The 18902-nt window shown below is 37.8% G+C and overlaps 1 protein-coding gene across 15 annotated transcripts in view; it reads left to right on the top strand.

Annotated features, from left to right (window-relative positions):
* CHL1 (cell adhesion molecule L1 like) overlaps window positions 1-18902 on the top strand; it is a 200902-nt gene that overhangs the window by 129950 nt on the left and 52050 nt on the right. For all 15 annotated transcript variants that reach the window (XM_077128678.1, XM_077128675.1, XM_077128665.1 and 12 more), the window contains one exon: window positions 4010-4194. In XM_077128678.1, the coding sequence (XP_076984793.1) occupies window positions 4010-4194 (185 nt within the window). The remainder of the gene's footprint in view (window positions 1-4009; window positions 4195-18902) is intronic.

Here is an 18902-nt window from a genome sequence, read left to right as displayed (position 1 = left end):
CTTTCCACGTGCTTGAAAAGGCGATACACTTTTCCAGATCTTCTAAGAAAAGCCCAGTGCCCTTTTCCAGATCTTCATTTGATTATCTCTTGAAATTGTTGCATTTATTGACTTAGTACCATAAGTCCATGTAAATAAGGACCATCTATTTCATATTTGACCTTTCAAGATCATCTGTTTCCTACCACCACACATCCATGCTTACACTGGGAGTACCACAGGAGCAGGAATTCTGCCTTCTGAGCATCTCAATTTTACTCCTTTAAACCAGTATCACTTTGCCAATTAAGGGCTTTTAGTATCTGGGATTCTAGTTAGTAGACTAGGATCTAAAATTAGAAAAATCACATTCAGCATTAGTCATTGTGTATTCGGAACGACTCCTTTAAATATGGATTATAAAGAGAAGAAAGCAGATTTTCATCCTTATTTTACAACCATTAACCTTTGTACATATTTCTTTCCATCCAGCCAAAATATCCATGTTGCTTATCTATTTTACTTTGCCAGTGTATTGACTTAAGCTAGTTAGATGTGTTGTGACTGGAATCTATTCAGTGAATTTGATCTCTTTGCATTACTTTAGATGAAAACCTTCAGCTTTTGACAAGGTATGGTGACCACCGGCTCTGTATGTTCTTATTCATTTCTGTTTGTGATGGTAGAAAGTATTCTTTCACATTTCAGCACTATTCTGGGTTGACGCTTTGGGAGGGGCTAAAATTTCAGTAATTATTTTTTCTTATACTATACAAATGCCATCTTGAGTGTTGACAACTGCCCAGTTGTTTTCAAAATAATAGAAACACTTCGCTCATATGCCTTTTTAAAAAATGAAATGTCATGAAACAATATATAAAAAGAAGATGGACCAAAGATGTTTTTTCCTTGATATGAGGATTCCTGAGGCATTGTCAGAGAGTATTCACCAGAGTGGTTTCTTTCTTACTCAAAGTATGTTTGCATTCAGTAATCCTGGCTAATCTGTCCTTTTTGCCATAAAGGGGATACATTTGTAAACAAGCTGGCTAGATTGCTTTAAAAAATATATTTAAGAAGTTTCAACTACAAACTTTCAATCTGATCAGAAAGTATAGCTAAGACTTAGCTTTGCTTATAGGTCAGAAGCTATATTTTATACTTTATACACATTAGCTTGTTTTATTCTCAACACTTTTCATGGCTATTATATCCACTTGCAGATTAGGTAATTAAAGTTTCAGGAAGTTGACTTCACTTCCCTAAGCTTAGTATAAGGTGGAATTGGGATTCCATCCAGCCTGTCCCTATAGCCCTAAACTACCTCTAATTTAACTATGTCAGTATAATTTTTTAACCAAATGAATTCCTCTCAGAGGGGAAAAAAGAACAAGTCAAAAGTGGCATTACCTCTGAATTTGAAAAAGTAGCATATAAATGGTTAGTAATAATGAAAATAATGAAAACTTTTACTTAATAAAATTAAGTAAAAGAAAGAAGCTTTCATAAGGAAACTAGTGGAGAGGTTTAGATTCCACAGATTCTGTAAGGTGGCAATTGTGAACAGTCAAAACTGTATTTTCAGTCTCAGTGTGAAGAGTAAGAGGTTCACACCCTAAGAAAAGTGCAAGAGTCTACCAATTCTCACTCACACCCTGTGAAATGTTCTCACTCATTCACTCACTCTCTATGAAATGGTTGGTAGATTCATCTGCACTGCTCAGATTTTTTTTCTCTTTTTCCTCTTCTGTAAATTTGTGAGTTTTTTTTAAGCTGTGCATGACTCTATTGTAAAACAGTACATTATAGTCAAAGGAAGTATGACAAAATAAGGACCTAAATAGAAATTCATGATTACCAGATAATGTATGTTTCTGTATAAATATGGATTAAGAAATATATTTTGCCTCAACTCCTCTTTGCTCAAATCCTGTTATTAAATGTTGCTTAAAAAACAAGGAAGAGGGCGGGCCACAGTCGCTCAGCAGGCTGAGTTCTCACCTGCCAAGCCAGAGGACCAGGTTCTATTCCCAGTACCTGTTCATGCAAAAACCAAAAAAAAAAAGGAAGAAAAAACTTCATGACAATATGACTGGAAATTGTTGCAATAGTGTAGACACATCCCTAGGTAAATTTCACCTCCTGTTTACCTGCTACATACAGATAATCATTTCTTTTTATTATTTCAAGTAATAGATATTAGAGGATTAGACCAGTGTACAATGACTCACATTAGAAAAAAATGCCCTTGCAAAAAGTGAGAGGCTTGCATTATTAAAGCATGAATTTAGGGGAAAGCTCCTATATTGGAGGAACTGAGGTCCAGAGCAGCTTGTAACTTGGCAAATTGCCATCGTGACAGATGGAGCGAGAAGTTGGCAGTTAGGAGGCTTGGGTTATGTGTCCTGGTAGGTGGTGTGGTCACAGTTGCCTGCTGAGCATCATTGCCTTTTCCTACATAAGTCTGCACGTGCTCTAAATCCTGGTCAATTACAAGCTAGGGTTGTTCCCAACCTGTAAGGCAGGTAAGTACCTGAGCCTGAGTGGGGATGGGAAAGGGGAAGTGAGGAGTGTAATTTCTGCTGAGAGAGTGGGTACCTGTAGATTAGAGGGCCTTGATCTCTACCTCTAGCATGTTTTTGCATAGTAACTGAGTTATGTTACATTTGCTTACCGATACAAACAATTTCGATAATTGAAACAAACACTTGAGGTAATTGTTCGATTATTAATTTACTAGTAACTAATTGGTGGTTTGTCTAAGGCTTATAATCTAAGAATAAGCAGTGAGGAAGGACATAAATGGAAGAAGTGCATTTCTAATAGAACACAGTGATATAAAGAACATAGCTGATGTCAGACAAATTTAAGTTTTAATATATCATTTATGAGTTCAGTGACCTGAATCAAATTAGTTAATATCTTGGAGTGTCAGTTCCTCACCTGTAAATTGGTGATAATGCCCACCCTTCATACATATTTGATAACTTGACACTATAAATACTTAAAATATTTAACATAATATGATGAGGAAGAAAAAGCAGCAACGTTAAAAATAACAAAAGCTTTTTTCCATTCACTAATAAATCCAAGCCTGGGAGGACAAACAAACACAAAAAAATCAACCATCACTTAAAATCATCCGTCAATGCTTTCTGCATAATTTTTAAATTGCATGGATACTGGAGGGTACCACTTTTCCATTTCACTGGTTTCCAAGAGAAGGAGTTTTTCTTAAACCTGGCTGGCTTGATTCCCCAACCTGTTTTTCTCCTGTTAAGGTGGAGAAAGTTATCATGCTGGTGTAGGACAAGGCAGCAGGTTCATTTTTAGTTGTTTTTGTTTGCTTGGTTTTGAGTGGGTTATGTAATCTTTCCAAAGCTCTGAACAAGGGGGGTGCAGTTCATCCCTCTTCTCCTCTGTGCGCCACAGGGTGAGAGAGAAACCTGAATAGCAAAGTCTGCCCTCCAGACACCAACCTGTCATGGAATCGGTTCTTCCTTCAACCACCCAACACATTTGGGTCTCAATCTGAGCCACCACTGTCTATATCAGCTTCACTAGGATTAAAGGCGATATGGCCTCCTTCTGTTAACTATCGGGTCCTACTTTATTGTGTTTGTCAAACTCCTACAGGAAAGAGAGCTGTTATTTCTTGTCCTCTCAAGTCACTCACAGGGATATTTTTACATTAAGAGTATCTTGCAATATTGTGTCTATGAGCTGCAATTATCAACCCTTCCTGCAGTCACACCTATTCAGCTTTAGTTAGTTAGCCCTCTTGTAAGGGTCCACACAAGATTTCAGAGGAAGAAGACTATTAAATGAGCTTGCGATGGAAGACACTCGAACTACCCGTGGTGTTCGCCAGTGAGGATGGGCAGATCTCCCCACTGGCAAGCATGATGCTATCCAGTGGAGCCCAGAACGCAAACGTTGTGAAAGCAACTTGGTAAATATGTGCTGAGGGGTTCTTTCGAACTAATTCCCCATTTCTAAAAATTGCTTGTTTTTGTTTGTTTGTTTGCAGACCAACTCCACAGGTTGACTGGAATAAACTGGGTGGGGATTTACCAAAGGGAACAGAAACGGATGATAATTATGGCAAGACCTTGAAGATAGAAAATGTCTCCTACCGGGACAAAGGAGTTTATCGCTGCACAGCCAACAATTTTTTGGGGACAACTGCGCATGAATTCCATGTTACAGTAGAAGGTACTTTCCCTATGTGGATTTACTTTTCTTTTATAACAAAGTGAATTCATACTTGTAGTGGGCTGTATTAGTCAGGGTTTTCTAGGGAAACAAAACCAATAGGATGGATATATATACATACACACACATAAGCATGTATGTATTAGTATATATGAGTATAGGTAAGCACATATATATATATATAGTTTATTAGGGAAGTTTGGCATTTACAGAGCAATCCTGTGTAATCCATATAAATTTGATTATTGCCCTTTTCCATTTCTGTAAAGAAGGCTGTTGGAATTTTTATTGGAATTGCATTGAATCTGTAAATTGCTATGAGTGGAATTGACATGTTAACAAATATTTATCTTCCAGTCCATGAACACGGAGTGTCTTTGTCCTTCCATTTATCTAGATTTTTTTTTATTTTAAGAATGCTTTGTATTTTTCCATGAATAAATCCTTTATATCCTTTCTTAAATTTATTCCTAGATATTTGATTCTTTTAGTTGATATAGTAAATAGAATTTTTTTCTTGATTTATTCTTCAGATTGCTCGTTATTAGTCTACAGAAACATTACTGATTTTTTTTAACGTGTTGATCTTGTACCCTGCCATTTTGTTGAATTTATTTATTAGCTCTAGTAGCTTTTTTTTTTTTTTTCGAATCAGCAGAGTTATACTTCTTCCTTTCCAATCTGGATGTCTTTCATTTATTTTTCTTGCTTAGTTTCTCAGGCTAGTACTTCCAGTACGGTATTGAATAATGGGGGTGACAGTGGGTATCCTTGTCTTTTTCCTGATCTTAGAGGGAAAGCTTTCATTCTTTTACCAATGACTATGATGCTAACTTTTCATTATCATATATGCCCTTTATCATGTTGAGGAAATCTCCCTTTGTTCCAGTTTTCTAACTCTTGTTATTAAGAATCAGTGCTGCATTTTCTTTAAATACTCTTTTTGCATCATTTGAGATGATCATGTATTTTTTTCTCTCTCATTCTTTATTGTGATGTATTATAGTAATTGTTTTTATGTTGGGCCACACTGGTACACCAGGGATAAATCCCATTTGACTATGGTATATAATTTATTTAATGTGCTGTTAAATTCAGTTTCCTAGTCTTTTTTGTGGATTATTTTTGCCTTTATCTTCATAGGAAATATTGGTCTGTAATTTTCTTATGTTACCCTTATTTGGTTTTGCCCTTAGGGTGATGTTGGCCTCATAGAATGAGTTATATAAGGAAGAATACTTACCTCTTCAATTTTTTTTAACTTTTTTTATTAATTAAAAAAAAATAACAAAAAACATTAAGATATCATTCCATTCTACATATACAATCAGTAATTCTTAATATCATCACATAGTTGCATATCCATCATTTCTTAGAACATTTGCATCGATTTAAAAAAGAAATAAAAAGACAACAGAAAAAGAAATAAAATGATAACAGAGAAAGAAAAAGATTATACATACCATACCCCTTACCCCTCGCTTTCATTTACCACTAGCATTTCAAACTAAATTTATTTTAACATTTGTTCCCCCTATTATTTATTTTTATTCCATATGTTCTACTCTTCTGTTGATACAGTAGCTAAAAGGAGCATCAGACACAAGGTTTTCACATTCACAGAGTCTCATTGTGAAAGCTATATCATTGTTCAATCATCATCAAGAAACATGGCTACTGGAACACAGCTCTACATTTTCAGGCAGTTCCCTCCAGCCTCTCCGCTACATCTTGAACAACAAGGTGATATCTACTTAATGCATAAGAATAACCTCCAGGATAACCTCTCAACTCTGTTTGGAATCTCTCAGCCATTGACACTTAAGTCTCATTTCACTCTTCCCCCTTTTGTCGAGAAGGTTCTCTCAATCCCTTGATGTTAATTCTCAGCTCATTCTAGGGTTTTTCTCAGTCCGTTGATGCTGAGTCTCAGCTCATTCCAGGATCTCTGTCCCACGTTGCCAGGAAGGTCCACACCCCTGAGAGTCATGTCCCACGCAGAGAGGGGGAGGGTGGTGAGACTGCTCGTCATGTTGGCTGGAGAGAGAGGCCACATCTGAGCAACAAAAGAGGCTCTCTTGGGGGTGATTCTTAGGCCTAAATTTTAAGTAGACTTGACCTATCCTTTCTGGGGTTAAGTTTCATATGAACAAACCCCAAGACTGGGGGCTCAGCCTATAGCTTTGATTGTCCACACTGCTTGTGAGAATATCAAAAATTCAACTTGGGGAAGTTGAATTTCTCCCCACTCTCACCATTCCCCAAAGGGAGCTTGCAAATACTTTTCCAGTCACTGATCAAATCACTCTGGGATTCATCGGGGCATCACTCTGGACAAACCAACAAAATCTCATGTCCTACCTGAGATTCCAAGTACTTATGACATTCAATCAAATTATCTACATGAGTTATATTAGGAAATGCTCTAGTCAAAATATAAATTTTGTAACAAATAAACATTTTTTGCTTTAGTCTCACACATAAGGTGACATTCTAAAGTATTAATTATCATCTATTTTCAGCACCCTGCAATAATGACATTCCTTTGTTCTTCCTCATGCAAAAACATTTTTAAAATTTGTACATTGTACATTTCACTATTATTATGCACTCTAGGCATTCCTAGATTATACCATGTTGATCTTTACCATCTATCTTTCTTTGTGATTTCATTTATGCTCCCAGCCCTCCTCCCTGTTTTAACATAATTACATTACAGTTAGGTAGTATTGTGCTGTCCATTTCTGAGTTTTTATATTCAGTCCTGTTGCACAATCTGTATCCCTTCAGCTCCAATTACCCAATATCTCACCCTATTTCTATCTCCTGATGGTCTCTGTTACCAAGGAAATATTCCAAGTTTATTCACTAATGTCAGTTCATATCAGTGAGACCTTACAGTATTTGTCCTTTTGTTTCTGACTAGTCACACTCAGCATAATGTCCTTAAGGTCCATTCATGTTGTTACAACAACTTCATAACTTTATTCTGTCTTACAGCTGCATAATATTCCATCTTATGTAAATGTCACAGTTTGTTTAGTCAACTGCCTGTTGATGGACATTTTGGCTGTTTCCATCTCTTGGTAATTGTTAATAATGCTGCTATAAGCATTGGTGTGTAAATGTCCATTTGTGTCCTTAGTCTCGTGTCCTTTGAGTAGAGACAACATATAGATGGGTCCTGTTTTTTAATCCATTCTGCCAGACTATGTCTGTTGATTGGAGAGTTTAATCCATTAACATTCAGTGTTATTACTGCATGGGTAGTACTTTCTTCTACTATTTTGCCTTCTGGATTTTATATGTCGTATCTAATTTTCCTTCCTTTTACCTTTACTCATAGTCTTCCTTTCTACACTCTTCTCCACACCTCTCTCTTCTGTCTTCGTATCTGTCTCTAGTGTTCCCTTTAGTATTTCTTGCAGAGCTGGTCTCTTGGTCACAAATTCTCTCACTGATTTTTTGTCTGAAAATGTTTTAATTTCTCCCTCATTTTTGAAGGACAGTTTTGCTGGATATAGAATTCTTGGTTGGCATTTTTTCTCTTTTAATAATTTAAATATATTATCCCACTGTCTTCTCACCTCCATGGTTTCTGCTGAGAGATCTGCGCATAGTCTTATTGGCTTCCCTTGTATGTGATGGATTGCTTTTCTCTTGCTGCTTTCAAGATCCTCTCTTTCTCTTTGACTTCTGACATTCTGGTTATTAAATGTCTTGGAGTATGTCTATTTGGATCTATTCTCTTTAGGGTATGCTGCACTTCTTGGATCTGTAATTTTAAATCTTTCATAAGAGTTGGGAAATTTTCAGTGATAATTTCCTCCATTAGTTTTTCTCCTCCTTTTCCCTTCTCTTCTCCTTCTGGGACACCCACAACACATATATTCATGCACTTCATATTGTCTTTCAATTCCGTGAGTCCCTGCTCATATTTTTCCATTTTTTTTCCTGTAGTTTCTGTTTCTTGTCGGATTTCAGATGTTCCATCCTCCAGTTTTGCAATCCTATGTTCTGTCTCTGGAAATCTACCATTGTAGGTTTCCATTGTTTTTTTCATCTCTTCTACTGTGTCTTTCATTCCCATAAGTTCTGTGATTTATTTTTTTCAGACTTTCAGTTTCTTCTTTTTGTTCTTTCCTTGCCTTCTTTATATCCTCCCTCAACTCATTGATTTGGTTTTTGATGAGGTTTTTCATATCTGTTCGTACATTCTGAATTAATTGTTTCAGCTCCTGTATGTCATTTTAATTGTTGGTTTGTTCCTTTGACTGGGACATATCTTCAATTTTCCTAGTGTGATCTGTTATTTTTTTGCTGGCGTCTAGGCATTTAATTACCTTAATTAGTTTATTCTGGAGATTGCTTTCACTTCTGTTATCTAGGGTTTTCTTGCTGGATGAATTTGTTGTCTATCTGTTCTTTGACATTCCGTTCAGCTTTACCTGGACCTTTAGCTTAAGTTTTGTTTAACATAGGAGAATTTTTCAGTTCTTGTTTTCTTGTTTCTTGCCCTACTTGTGTGGTGCCTTTCACCCACACAACTTAGGAGGGTCTACCTAGATATTATAGACCCCAGCCAGATTTTCCCAGACCAAACTGGCCTCCTATCAGGAGGAAAGAGTCACCTGCGTTGGTTTTCCCTGAGGGTGAGACCCAGCAGGTTGAAAGATTTTCCTGTGAAGTCCCTGGGCTCTGTTTTTCTTATCCTGCCCAGTATGTGGCACTTGTCTGACTTCAGGTCCCACCAGCATAAGATGATGCGGTACCTTAACTTTGGCAGACTGTCCCTGCTACGGTCATGGTGGAGACAGAAGAGAGGTTATAGGCTGGTTTTAACGGCTTCAAATTACCAAGCCCTGGTTTCTGAATTCCTTGATGGAGGGATTCCACCTGGGTGGGGCTTCACCCCTCCCCTGGGGAAGGCACAAGCTCCAGATAAGCCCCCAAAAGAGCTCACTTTTGCCTATGCCTGGGGCAGTTGCAGCCTGAAAAGTCCTGCTGCTGCATCCAGAAGCAGTCAAGCCTTTGTAGATACACAGCCACTCTGTTTCCTTCTTTTTTTCCCCCTTTTTTCTGTCAGTCCTGCCCCCTTGGCTTTGGGGCAAAAATGAGCAACCTCTGCTTTGATCAGGTTCGCCTGAGCTGGGGGCCTATTTTTAGTATATAACAATCACAATTTGATACCAACTAACGTCAGCAGCATACACATACACTTCTCCTATACCTTTCTATCCTCTCTTCTTTTTGTTGTAGTTCTTACAAATCACATTTTTTAAACATTTTATTGTGAAATATATGTATAAAAGAAGCAATAAATTTCAAGGTTCATTGTAACAAATAGTTTTAAAATAAATAAGAAGTTTGGTATGGGTTACAATTCCACCATTTCAGGTTTTTCCTTCTAGCTGCTGTTTGACACTGAGACTAAAAGGAAATATAAAAATAATGACTCAGTAATTACACTCATTTATTAAATTCTATGTTCTCTGACACAACTCCTCTCCTTTGATCCTTCTCCCACTCTTTATGGATATTTGGGCAATGGCCATTCTAACTTCTTCATGTTGGAAAGGGATGTTGACATTATGGAGTAGGAGGATGCAACTGGTTGATACTCTTGGGAAGACTGGTAACTCCTGGTTTCAGGGCTTATCTGGCCTAGTAGCCATTGGGAAGTTTTAGGTTTCTTAAAAATAAACTTAGTGTGTGAAGCTTCCATGAGTCTCAGATAGAGCTCTGGGTATTCTTTAGGGTTTATGGGAATACTGTGGGTTGGGGCTTGGCATACCATGGCAATTAGCAATATCTACATGACTCTTGGATAAGAAAAACCTCTCGGCTCTGTTTGAAATCTCTTAGCCCCTGATACCTTATTTTATTACATTTATTTTCCCCCTTTTGGCCCGGTAGGCATTGTCGATCCTACAGTGCCAGGGCCAGGCTCATCCCCAGGAGTCATGTCCAGCATTGCCATGGAAATGTATATCCCTGGATGTCATGCCCCACATAAGGGAGGCGGGTAATGAATTTACTTGCAGAGTTAGGTTTAGAGAGAGGGAAAGAGGCCACAACTAAGCAATAGAAGAGGTCTTCTGGCAAAAACTCTTAGGCATTATTATAGGGAGGCTTCTCCATTACAGATAGAAGTTTCATAAGAGCAAGGCTCAAGATCATGCACGTGGTCTGTTAATTTGGGGGTCCCTTGTGTTTGAGAGAGAATCAGAGATTTCCTAGGTGGGAAAGTTTAATAGTTCCATATATTTTTTCCAGCCCCTCAAGGGACTTTGCCATTACTTTTTAATTATCAGCCCAACATATTTTGGAATGTGTCCAGGTATTACATTAACTATACAGAATTTCAAGACCTCATTCTCAATCTAGGCTCCACGTGTTTAGGTTGTTTAACTGAATTGGCCCAATGGGTTAAGTTATATTATGTGCTACAGAAAATTTAGGTCCTGGACAAATAAACCTCTCTTCCTTTGGTCTCATACGTAAGTGAAATTCTAAAATACTGACAATATCATCCTTTACCCTGTATTCTGATTTTCTTTAGTCTCAACCACATCAGCTTCATTCTTATTTCTAATTGAAGGCTGATCTCTTATTTAACTTAACATTCGCTGTAATGTAGCAATTCTGACATTCAGAGATGCAGAACTCCAACTCTGAGTCTAAGGTGTCACACAGGTACTGAAAGTTCCAGGAAAATACCAGGTTATGCTCATATAGCACAGCATCTCAGAATTTAGAAATAATACTTAAAGCTCAGGACTAACCGTGACTGCTGTAACCTTACAATCTAGGCCTCAATTTTTCTTTTAAGTAGTTTCTAAAAAAGACCATACAATATTTATAATTTTGTTTCTGGCTTATTTTGCTCAACACACTGCCCCCATGGTTCATTCATCTTGCTGCCTCATGACTTTGATCCCTTCTGTAGCCGTACGATATTCCATCATATATGTACACCACAGTTCACCCTTCTGCTTCGCAGTCAGTGTACCCTTCAGCCAACTCCATCATATCCTCCAAAATCTACTGGGTATCATGGACAATGTCTCCATAAATATCAGTGTGCACATGTTTATTTGAGTCCCTGCTTTCAGTTCTTTCGAGTACATTCCCAGTAATGGGATTGTCTAATCATATGCCAACACTTTATTTATCCTTTTGTGAATCTGCTGCATTATCCTCCAGAGCGGCTCCCCCATTCTGCTACCCTCCCAACATTGAATAGGTATGCTGCTCTCTCCACATTTTCTCTAGCACTTGACTTTTTCTGTTTATTTATTTATTTTGAATCTGCAGCTTTTCTTGGGATATATTCATAAAGTATATATGTATCACAGTATCCTTACTTAGTTCTACAATCGTCATAACTCTCAATTTTAGGTGATTTTCATTGCCCCAAAGAGAAAAATAACAGATAGACACACCTACACCAAAGAGAAAATCCAAAACTTCCCTTTACTCTCGTCCCCCCTCAATTGTTTATCCCTAGTATTGTTGCGGGACTAGTGATGTATTCCTGTTAAATATAGACCATAGCATGCAATAAGTTGTTTTTCCCGTATACCATTCTCTGACTCTTTGTGCAAGTGTCATGCTTTTGAAGTAGTTCATGCAAGAACTTATATTTGTAGTGCTAATCGGTGAGGTACATGGCTCCAAACAACCCCTTTCAGTCATATTCACCTTCAGTATAGCCCTATTACTTATAAACCTACTAATTAACTACCATCACCTCTATCCATTCTCATATTTTTAAGTTCAACCTTAATTTACTAGTCTGTACATATTAGGTAACCATTCCCCGATCGCTAGCACCTGTCTATATCTGCCTTCCCTATATTCTACATTTTAAGACTCTGAGTTTACGTTTTCTAGGGGGTTCATATTAGTGAAATCATATAGTATCTATTTCTTTGTGTTTGGCTTAATTCACTCAGCATTATGTCCCCAAGTTTCATCCATGTTGGCATATGGTTCAAGACCTCATTTCTCATTACTGCTGCATAATATTCTATCATATGTATACCACATTTTATTTATCCACTCATCTGTTGATGGGCACTTGGACTGTTTCCGTCTTTTGGCAATTGTGGATAATGCCGCTATGAACATCAGTATGCAAATATCTGTTTGATACACTGCTTTCAGCTTTTCTGGGTATATACCAAGCAATGGTATTGCCAGATTGTCATGCAACTCAGTGTTTTGTTGTCTGAGAAATTGCCGAACTATCTTCCACAGCAGGGTATAAAAGTAGTTCCAATTTCTACACATCTTCCCCAATAATTTGTGGTTTCCTATTTTTTTAGTGGCAGCAGTTCTTATAGGTGTAAGATGATATCACGTTATGGTTTTGATTTGCATTTCCTTTACAACCAATGAAGATGAACATCTTCTCATGTGCTTTTTAGCCATTCGTATTTCCTCTTCAGAAAAAAGTCTACTCATATATTTTGCCTATTTCATAATTGGGTAATTCTTTTGTTTTTGAGTTGTGTGATTTCTTTATATATACTGGATATCAAACTCTTATATGGTTTCCGAAAGTTTTCTTCCATTGGGTTGGCTGCCTCTTCACTTTTTTGACAAAGTCGTTTGAGGCACAGAAGCATTTGACTTTGAGAAGTTCCTATTCATCTGCTGTTTTGTTGTTGCTTGCACTTCGAGTGTAAGGTCTATACTAGGTCTTAAAGACATTTCCTTATATTTTCTTCTAGAAGTTTTATGGTACTGGGTCTTATATTTGTCTTTGACACTTTGAGTTAATTTTTGTATAGATCGTGAGGTAGGGGTCCTCTTTCACTCCTTTGGTTATGAATATCCAATTCTCCCAGCCCCATTTATTGAAAAGACTATTTTGCCCAGCTCAGTGGATTTGGGGGCCTTGTCAATGCTCAATTCACCATAGATCTGCAGGTCTATTTCTGAACTCTCAATTCAATTCCACTGATCAGTAGTCTGTCTTAGTGTTAATGCCATGCTGTCTTGACCACTGTGGATTTATAGTAAGCTTTAAAATAAGGAAGCATAAGTCTTCCCACTGCATTCTTTTTTACTATATTTGGCTGTTTTGGAGCCCTTTCCCTTCTAAGTAAATTTGATAGCAAGCTTTTCCAAGTCTTCAAAGTACGTTGTTGGAATTTTTAATAGTATTATGTTGACTCTGTACACTAAGTTGATTAGAATTTACATCTCAATGATATTTAGCCTTCCTATCCATGAACATAGAATGCTTTTCTGCCTATTTAGATCTCAATTTATTTCTTTTGACAATGTTTTATAGTTTTTCTATGTACAGGTCCTTTACATGCTGGTTAAGTTTCTTACTAGATACTTGATTCTTTTAGTTTCTATTGTAAATGAATTTTTTTTCTTAATTATCCCCTCAGTTAGGTCATTGCTTGAATGTAGAAATATTTTGCTGGACTCTCAAAATCCTCATGCTCACAGCTCAATTAAGTAATTCACTGCTATATACTCTAATTACCTTATTATAAGCAAATATAGTTTAATGAAAGTAATTACAAATATAAAATCATACCCACTTGATTAGAATTACTAGATATACTTAAGTATACATAAATGAGACAATGGAGTCATAAAGAAAGAAACATAGAGCAAAAGAAAAACCCACCAAATTGGGGGAAACCATAACATTTGAGCTCACAGGCTGGAAGTTCCTACTTACAGCCGGTCATCGTCCTAATAGGTCACATGGTCCCAGGCAGAGCGTCATCTCCTTGTTGAGACTTCAAATCAGCTAGCAACCAAGTTCCTCTTTTATGGTGCATGGCAAACAGGCTACATGTGCATGCACATGATCCAAAAACATCAAGTGTTTTACTTCAGTTCTTGGGAAAGGGACCAGTTCTCCCAAGAAGTGAACAAACAATGCATTCCAAGAGTGCCATGCAGATCCCTGGGAGAGGGGTCCGCTCCCCTGAGGAGTTATGTGGAGACCCCATGAACTCCCTGTTTCTGGTTAACATCTTACTTTATCTTACTTTCCAAGACCTTCTGGTGCCAGGGGGTCTCCCCCCAGTGATTTACTGTGGGTTTGAAGTTGTTGTATTGGTAAGTAAAAAATGAAGTTTCTTATGCTAACAAAGGGAAACAAGATAGAGCCTCTTAGCAATTCACTAAGCAGACAATTCTCACTTAAAACATCTCACATCAAGAAACATTACTGATTTTTGTGCATTTAATCTTGTATCCTACTACTTTGCTGAATTTGTTTATTAGCTCAAGTAGCTTTGACATACATTTCTAAGGATTTTCCATGTATAGGATCATGTCATGTTATCACATGTATCACATTGTTTAGGTTCTCTATTTCCTTATTGGGCCTGTGTTTGGTTGTTCTATCTATAGAAGAGAGAGGTATATTGAAGTCTCCCACTATTATTGTTGAAACACATATTGCTCTCTTCAATTTTGCCACTATTTGCCTCATGTACTTTGGAGCACTTGATAGGGTACACCAACATTTATGATTGTTATTTCTTCTTGGTGAGTTGTTCCTTTTATTAACATGTAGTGTCCCTCCTTGTTCCTTATAACATCTTTGCATTTAGAATCTATTTTTTCTGATATTAGTATATCTGCTCATGCTTTCTTTTGGTTACAATTTGAATAGAATATCTTTTTCCATACTTTCATTTTCAATCTACTTGTGTCCTTGGGTCTAAGATGAGTCTCTTGTAAACAGCTTATAGATGGATCATATTTTTTAATCCATTCTGCCAATGTATATCTTTTAATTGATGAGTTTAGTCTGTTAATATTCAAAGTTATTACTGTAAAGGCAGTTCTTGATCTACCATCTTATTCTTTGGTTTTTATTTGTCAGAGCCTACTCTTTTTCTTTTTATTTTTATCCTTTAAGTTACCCTTACTAATACTCTTCAATTATGTGCCCACCTTCAGACCCCCCCTCTCCTATCTAATTTTTTTTTCAGCTGACAAATCTCCTTTTGATACTCTTATTTAGTATCTGGTTTCTTGTTAACAAATTCTCTCAGCATTTGTTGCTCTATGAAAGTTTTAATCTCTCCCTCACCCTTGAAGGACCACTTTGCTGGATAAAGAACTTGTGACTGGAAATCTTTCTCTTTCAGAGTCTTAAATATATCATACCACTGCCTGCTCACCTCTATGGTGTCTATTAAGTAGTCTGAAGTTAATCATATGTGGCTTCCCTTGTACGTGGTGAAATTGGTCTTCTCTTGAAGCTTTCAGGACTTTCTGTTTCTCTTCAGCATTTGACAATCTGATTAGTATGTGTCTTGCAGTGGGTCTAGTTCAATTTATTCTATTTGGAGTGCATTGGTCTTTTTTGATTTGCATATTTATGTCTTTTATAAAGGTTGAAAGTTTTTCCCAATTACGTCCTCAAATAAACTTCCTAGTCCTTTACTCTTCTCCTTCTGGGGCACCAGTGGTTCTTATATTTGTGTGCTTCATGTTGTTTATTATTTCCCTGAGATCCAGTTCAAATTTTTCCATCTTTTTTCACCATTTATTCTTTTACACATTTGAATTCAGTTGCCTTGTCCACTAGTTTGTGTATTCTTGTTCCAGCCTCTTCAAATATGCTGTTGTGTGTCTCTAGTATATTTTAAATTTGATAAACATTATCTTTCATTTCCATAAGATCTGCTATTTTTTCCATTCTTTGAAATTCTTCATGTTCTTCTATTGTTTACTTTGTTTTTTATGTCTCACTACATGTATGTGTATTTCTGTATCTGTGCATACACACAGAGTCAGGTATGTGCTGTGTGTGCATATCATAACAATTTTGTTCACAACGTTTTTGTTGTTGCTGTTCTTGTTTTGGGGGTGGTGGTGCTTGGGCCAGGAGTCCAACGCTGGTCTCCCGCATGGCAGGTGAGAATTCTACCACCGAACTACCAGTGCACCCCTTCTAATGTCTTCTTGATATCCTTTATGTCTCTTGCCAACCCATTGAACTTATTTAGGAGATTTTTATGGACATGATTGATTCGTTTTTCCAGATTCTGTGTCTCTTCTTGTGTTTTAACATGGTCATTTGGCTGGGCCATATTGAAGATACGTACTCTGTGTATTTACTGCTGCCTTCCAGGCATTGATTGTCTTTATAAGGTTATTTAGAAAGTTGATTTCCCTTGCTTGTCTAAGATTTTGTAGTTGCTTGAGTTTGTTTTGAAGTTCTTCTTTTGTACTTGGCCTATCGGTAATTCCCTTCCAGGCTAAGGCCGGGAGCTCATTCAGGTGGTGTACCTCTAATTGGAGATCTGTTAAAAGCTACACAGAAAGGCAGTTTGCCAGACTACACTGTCCACATCTTCCCAGCAGGTAGCACTCTTGGGTCATCTCTTCTCCTCAGGCCTGACTTTCCCCGACTGTCTGCCGGTGGGCTGGGACCCAGCCAGTTACAAAGCCAGTCAAGGCACAGGTCTCCATGTGCACTGAAACCTGCCAACCATGGGGCTGAGGCTTGGGCAGTGTGCACCTTGATGGAGAATACTCTTGTGGGCATGATAACTTGGTGGACCCAGGCTCCCAAGTGGAATGACCTCGGGCTGTAGGAACAAGCACTTCAACACCCCTGCCCCCAGCCAGCCCAGGTGTGCCGGCCAGAGCAGTGTGGCTCACTCCCACTTCCCCGCCTCTCCACATGCTGTGAGTGCTCCATGCCTCTGTGGCAAAAAGATAGAAGCAGCGGGACCAAGGGAGTCTCTTTCACTTGCCAATTGTTGGGTCAGTTCAGCCCTGTGTTCTCACCTCCTCCTGAGGGGAAGGCCCCCCAGCCTCAGCAAAAAATCAGGCACCCACAGCAGCCTGCCTCAAGGGTCGGAAGTAGGCACTGTGCTCTGTGAGGTCTCTGTGCGAGTCTGCTGGCTCCTGGGTTCTCCTCTCACAGAGCTGAGAGGGACGATCTCTCAAGCTGATAAGGCAGAGGGAGTATAAAATGATGTCACTCCTTTGGGTTGCACTTCATCCTGCATGTTGCAGCCTGCCCCAGATGTGGATAAACTCACCCTGTCCTCTCAGTCATAATTTCTCCACTTTTTCATCCAGGCCCTCTCTATATAATGTAGAAGTCTCTCTCTGGTCACTCATACCCTGGAACTGCTGTCTCAGTCATTTTTCTGTCACTTCTCTAGTTGTTTCCTGGAGCTCGAGTGAACTCAGCCTATCCTATTCCACCATCTTCCAACATTTTTAACTACTGTACTTCCAAAGCTATAGATTCATCATTAACTTTAGGCATTTATATTTTAGAACCTGAAGATGTAAGAAGTAGAGTTATATTCCAAGCATACAATATGATAGGACTGGCATTTATAGTTACCCACATGGTTAATTATAAAAGATATCTCTTTTTCTTTACACCACTTCAATCCACCATTTAGAGTCTTTTCTTTTAATCTGAAGAACTCCCTTAAGAGCTTTTTTGGTAGTTTGTAGGGCAGCTGTCATGGTAACAAACATCGTCAGTTTTGCTTATCTGGAAATGTCTTCATTTCTCCCACTTTTTAAAAAAGTGTTTTACCAAACATAAAATTCTTCAGTGGCAATTGCTTTCTTTCATCACTTGAAAATATTTCTTTCCCCTGCCTTCTTGCTCCATGTTTCTGACAGGAAATTGGAACTTAATATTACTCGGGCTCCATTGTATATAACATGTTGTTTTTCTCTTGCAGAATTTAGAATTCTCTCCTTGCCTTTGGCATTTCAGTTTGACGCTATGTGTGTGGGCAAGTTTATCCTGCTTAGGGTTTATTGGGCTTCATGAATGTGCCTATTCACGTCTTCCATTATATTTGGGATGTTTTCTGCCATTATTTCTTTGCATTTTCTTTTGCTTCTTTCTTGCCTTCTCCTTTTGGGACTACCATAATCCATATATTATATGTTTAATAGTGCCCCCCATCAGGTCTCTTAGGCTCTGTCCCCTTTCAAAATTCTTTTCCTTTCTGAACCTCAGCTTGAGTCATTTCAGTTGTCATGTCTTCAAACTTCCTGATTTTTTCTTCTGTCAGCTCCAATCTGCTACCGCAACCCCCCCCTAGAGAATTTATCATTTCAGTTAAAAGGTTCCAGTTATTCTATTTAGTTTCTTTTTAAAAGCTTTATTCTCTGTGTTAGAATTCTCAAACTGCTCATTCTCAAAATTGTCCTCCTGATATCCTTTAGTTCTTTCTTCTCCTTCTCTTTTACCTAGTTGAGCATATTAAGGATCTTTTCTTTTTTAAAGTGTGTGTCTGGTATGCTCCAAATCTAGCTTCCTTTGATGATTTCTGGAGTTTCATTTTGCTCCTTAGGATGGGCCAACATTTCCTGTTTCTTTATTTGTCCTTTTATCTTTTGTTGCACACTATACATTTTAAGTGTTAACTCTGTGATTTAGCCCCTGTTAAAGTTTGTATCCAGCTTTTAAAGTTTGTATCCAGCTAGATATGAAAGAGATTTCCTTGAATTCCAGGAGCTAACAAAAACAAAGAAATGAGTGCAAAAAACACAAACGTCTTTGCAAATTGCTTTGTATTAGCTGGATCTCCCCTTGAGAGTTTAGTTCTCCTATGGAGAAGTTCAACCCAAGATGAATGCGGTCCTCAGTTTTTTCGGAACTTGAGTTTTTTCCTGGGCTTGTATTGGCTGGGTGGCCTTAGGAATTCCTGTAAATTCCAATTTACAGG

This window comes from Tamandua tetradactyla, chromosome 15, assembly GCF_023851605.1.
Source record: "Tamandua tetradactyla isolate mTamTet1 chromosome 15, mTamTet1.pri, whole genome shotgun sequence".
Classification (NCBI taxonomy): Eukaryota; Metazoa; Chordata; class Mammalia; order Pilosa; family Myrmecophagidae; genus Tamandua; species Tamandua tetradactyla.
Note: the sequence above shows the minus strand (reverse complement) of the source record. Positions and strands in the feature narration are given on the sequence as shown.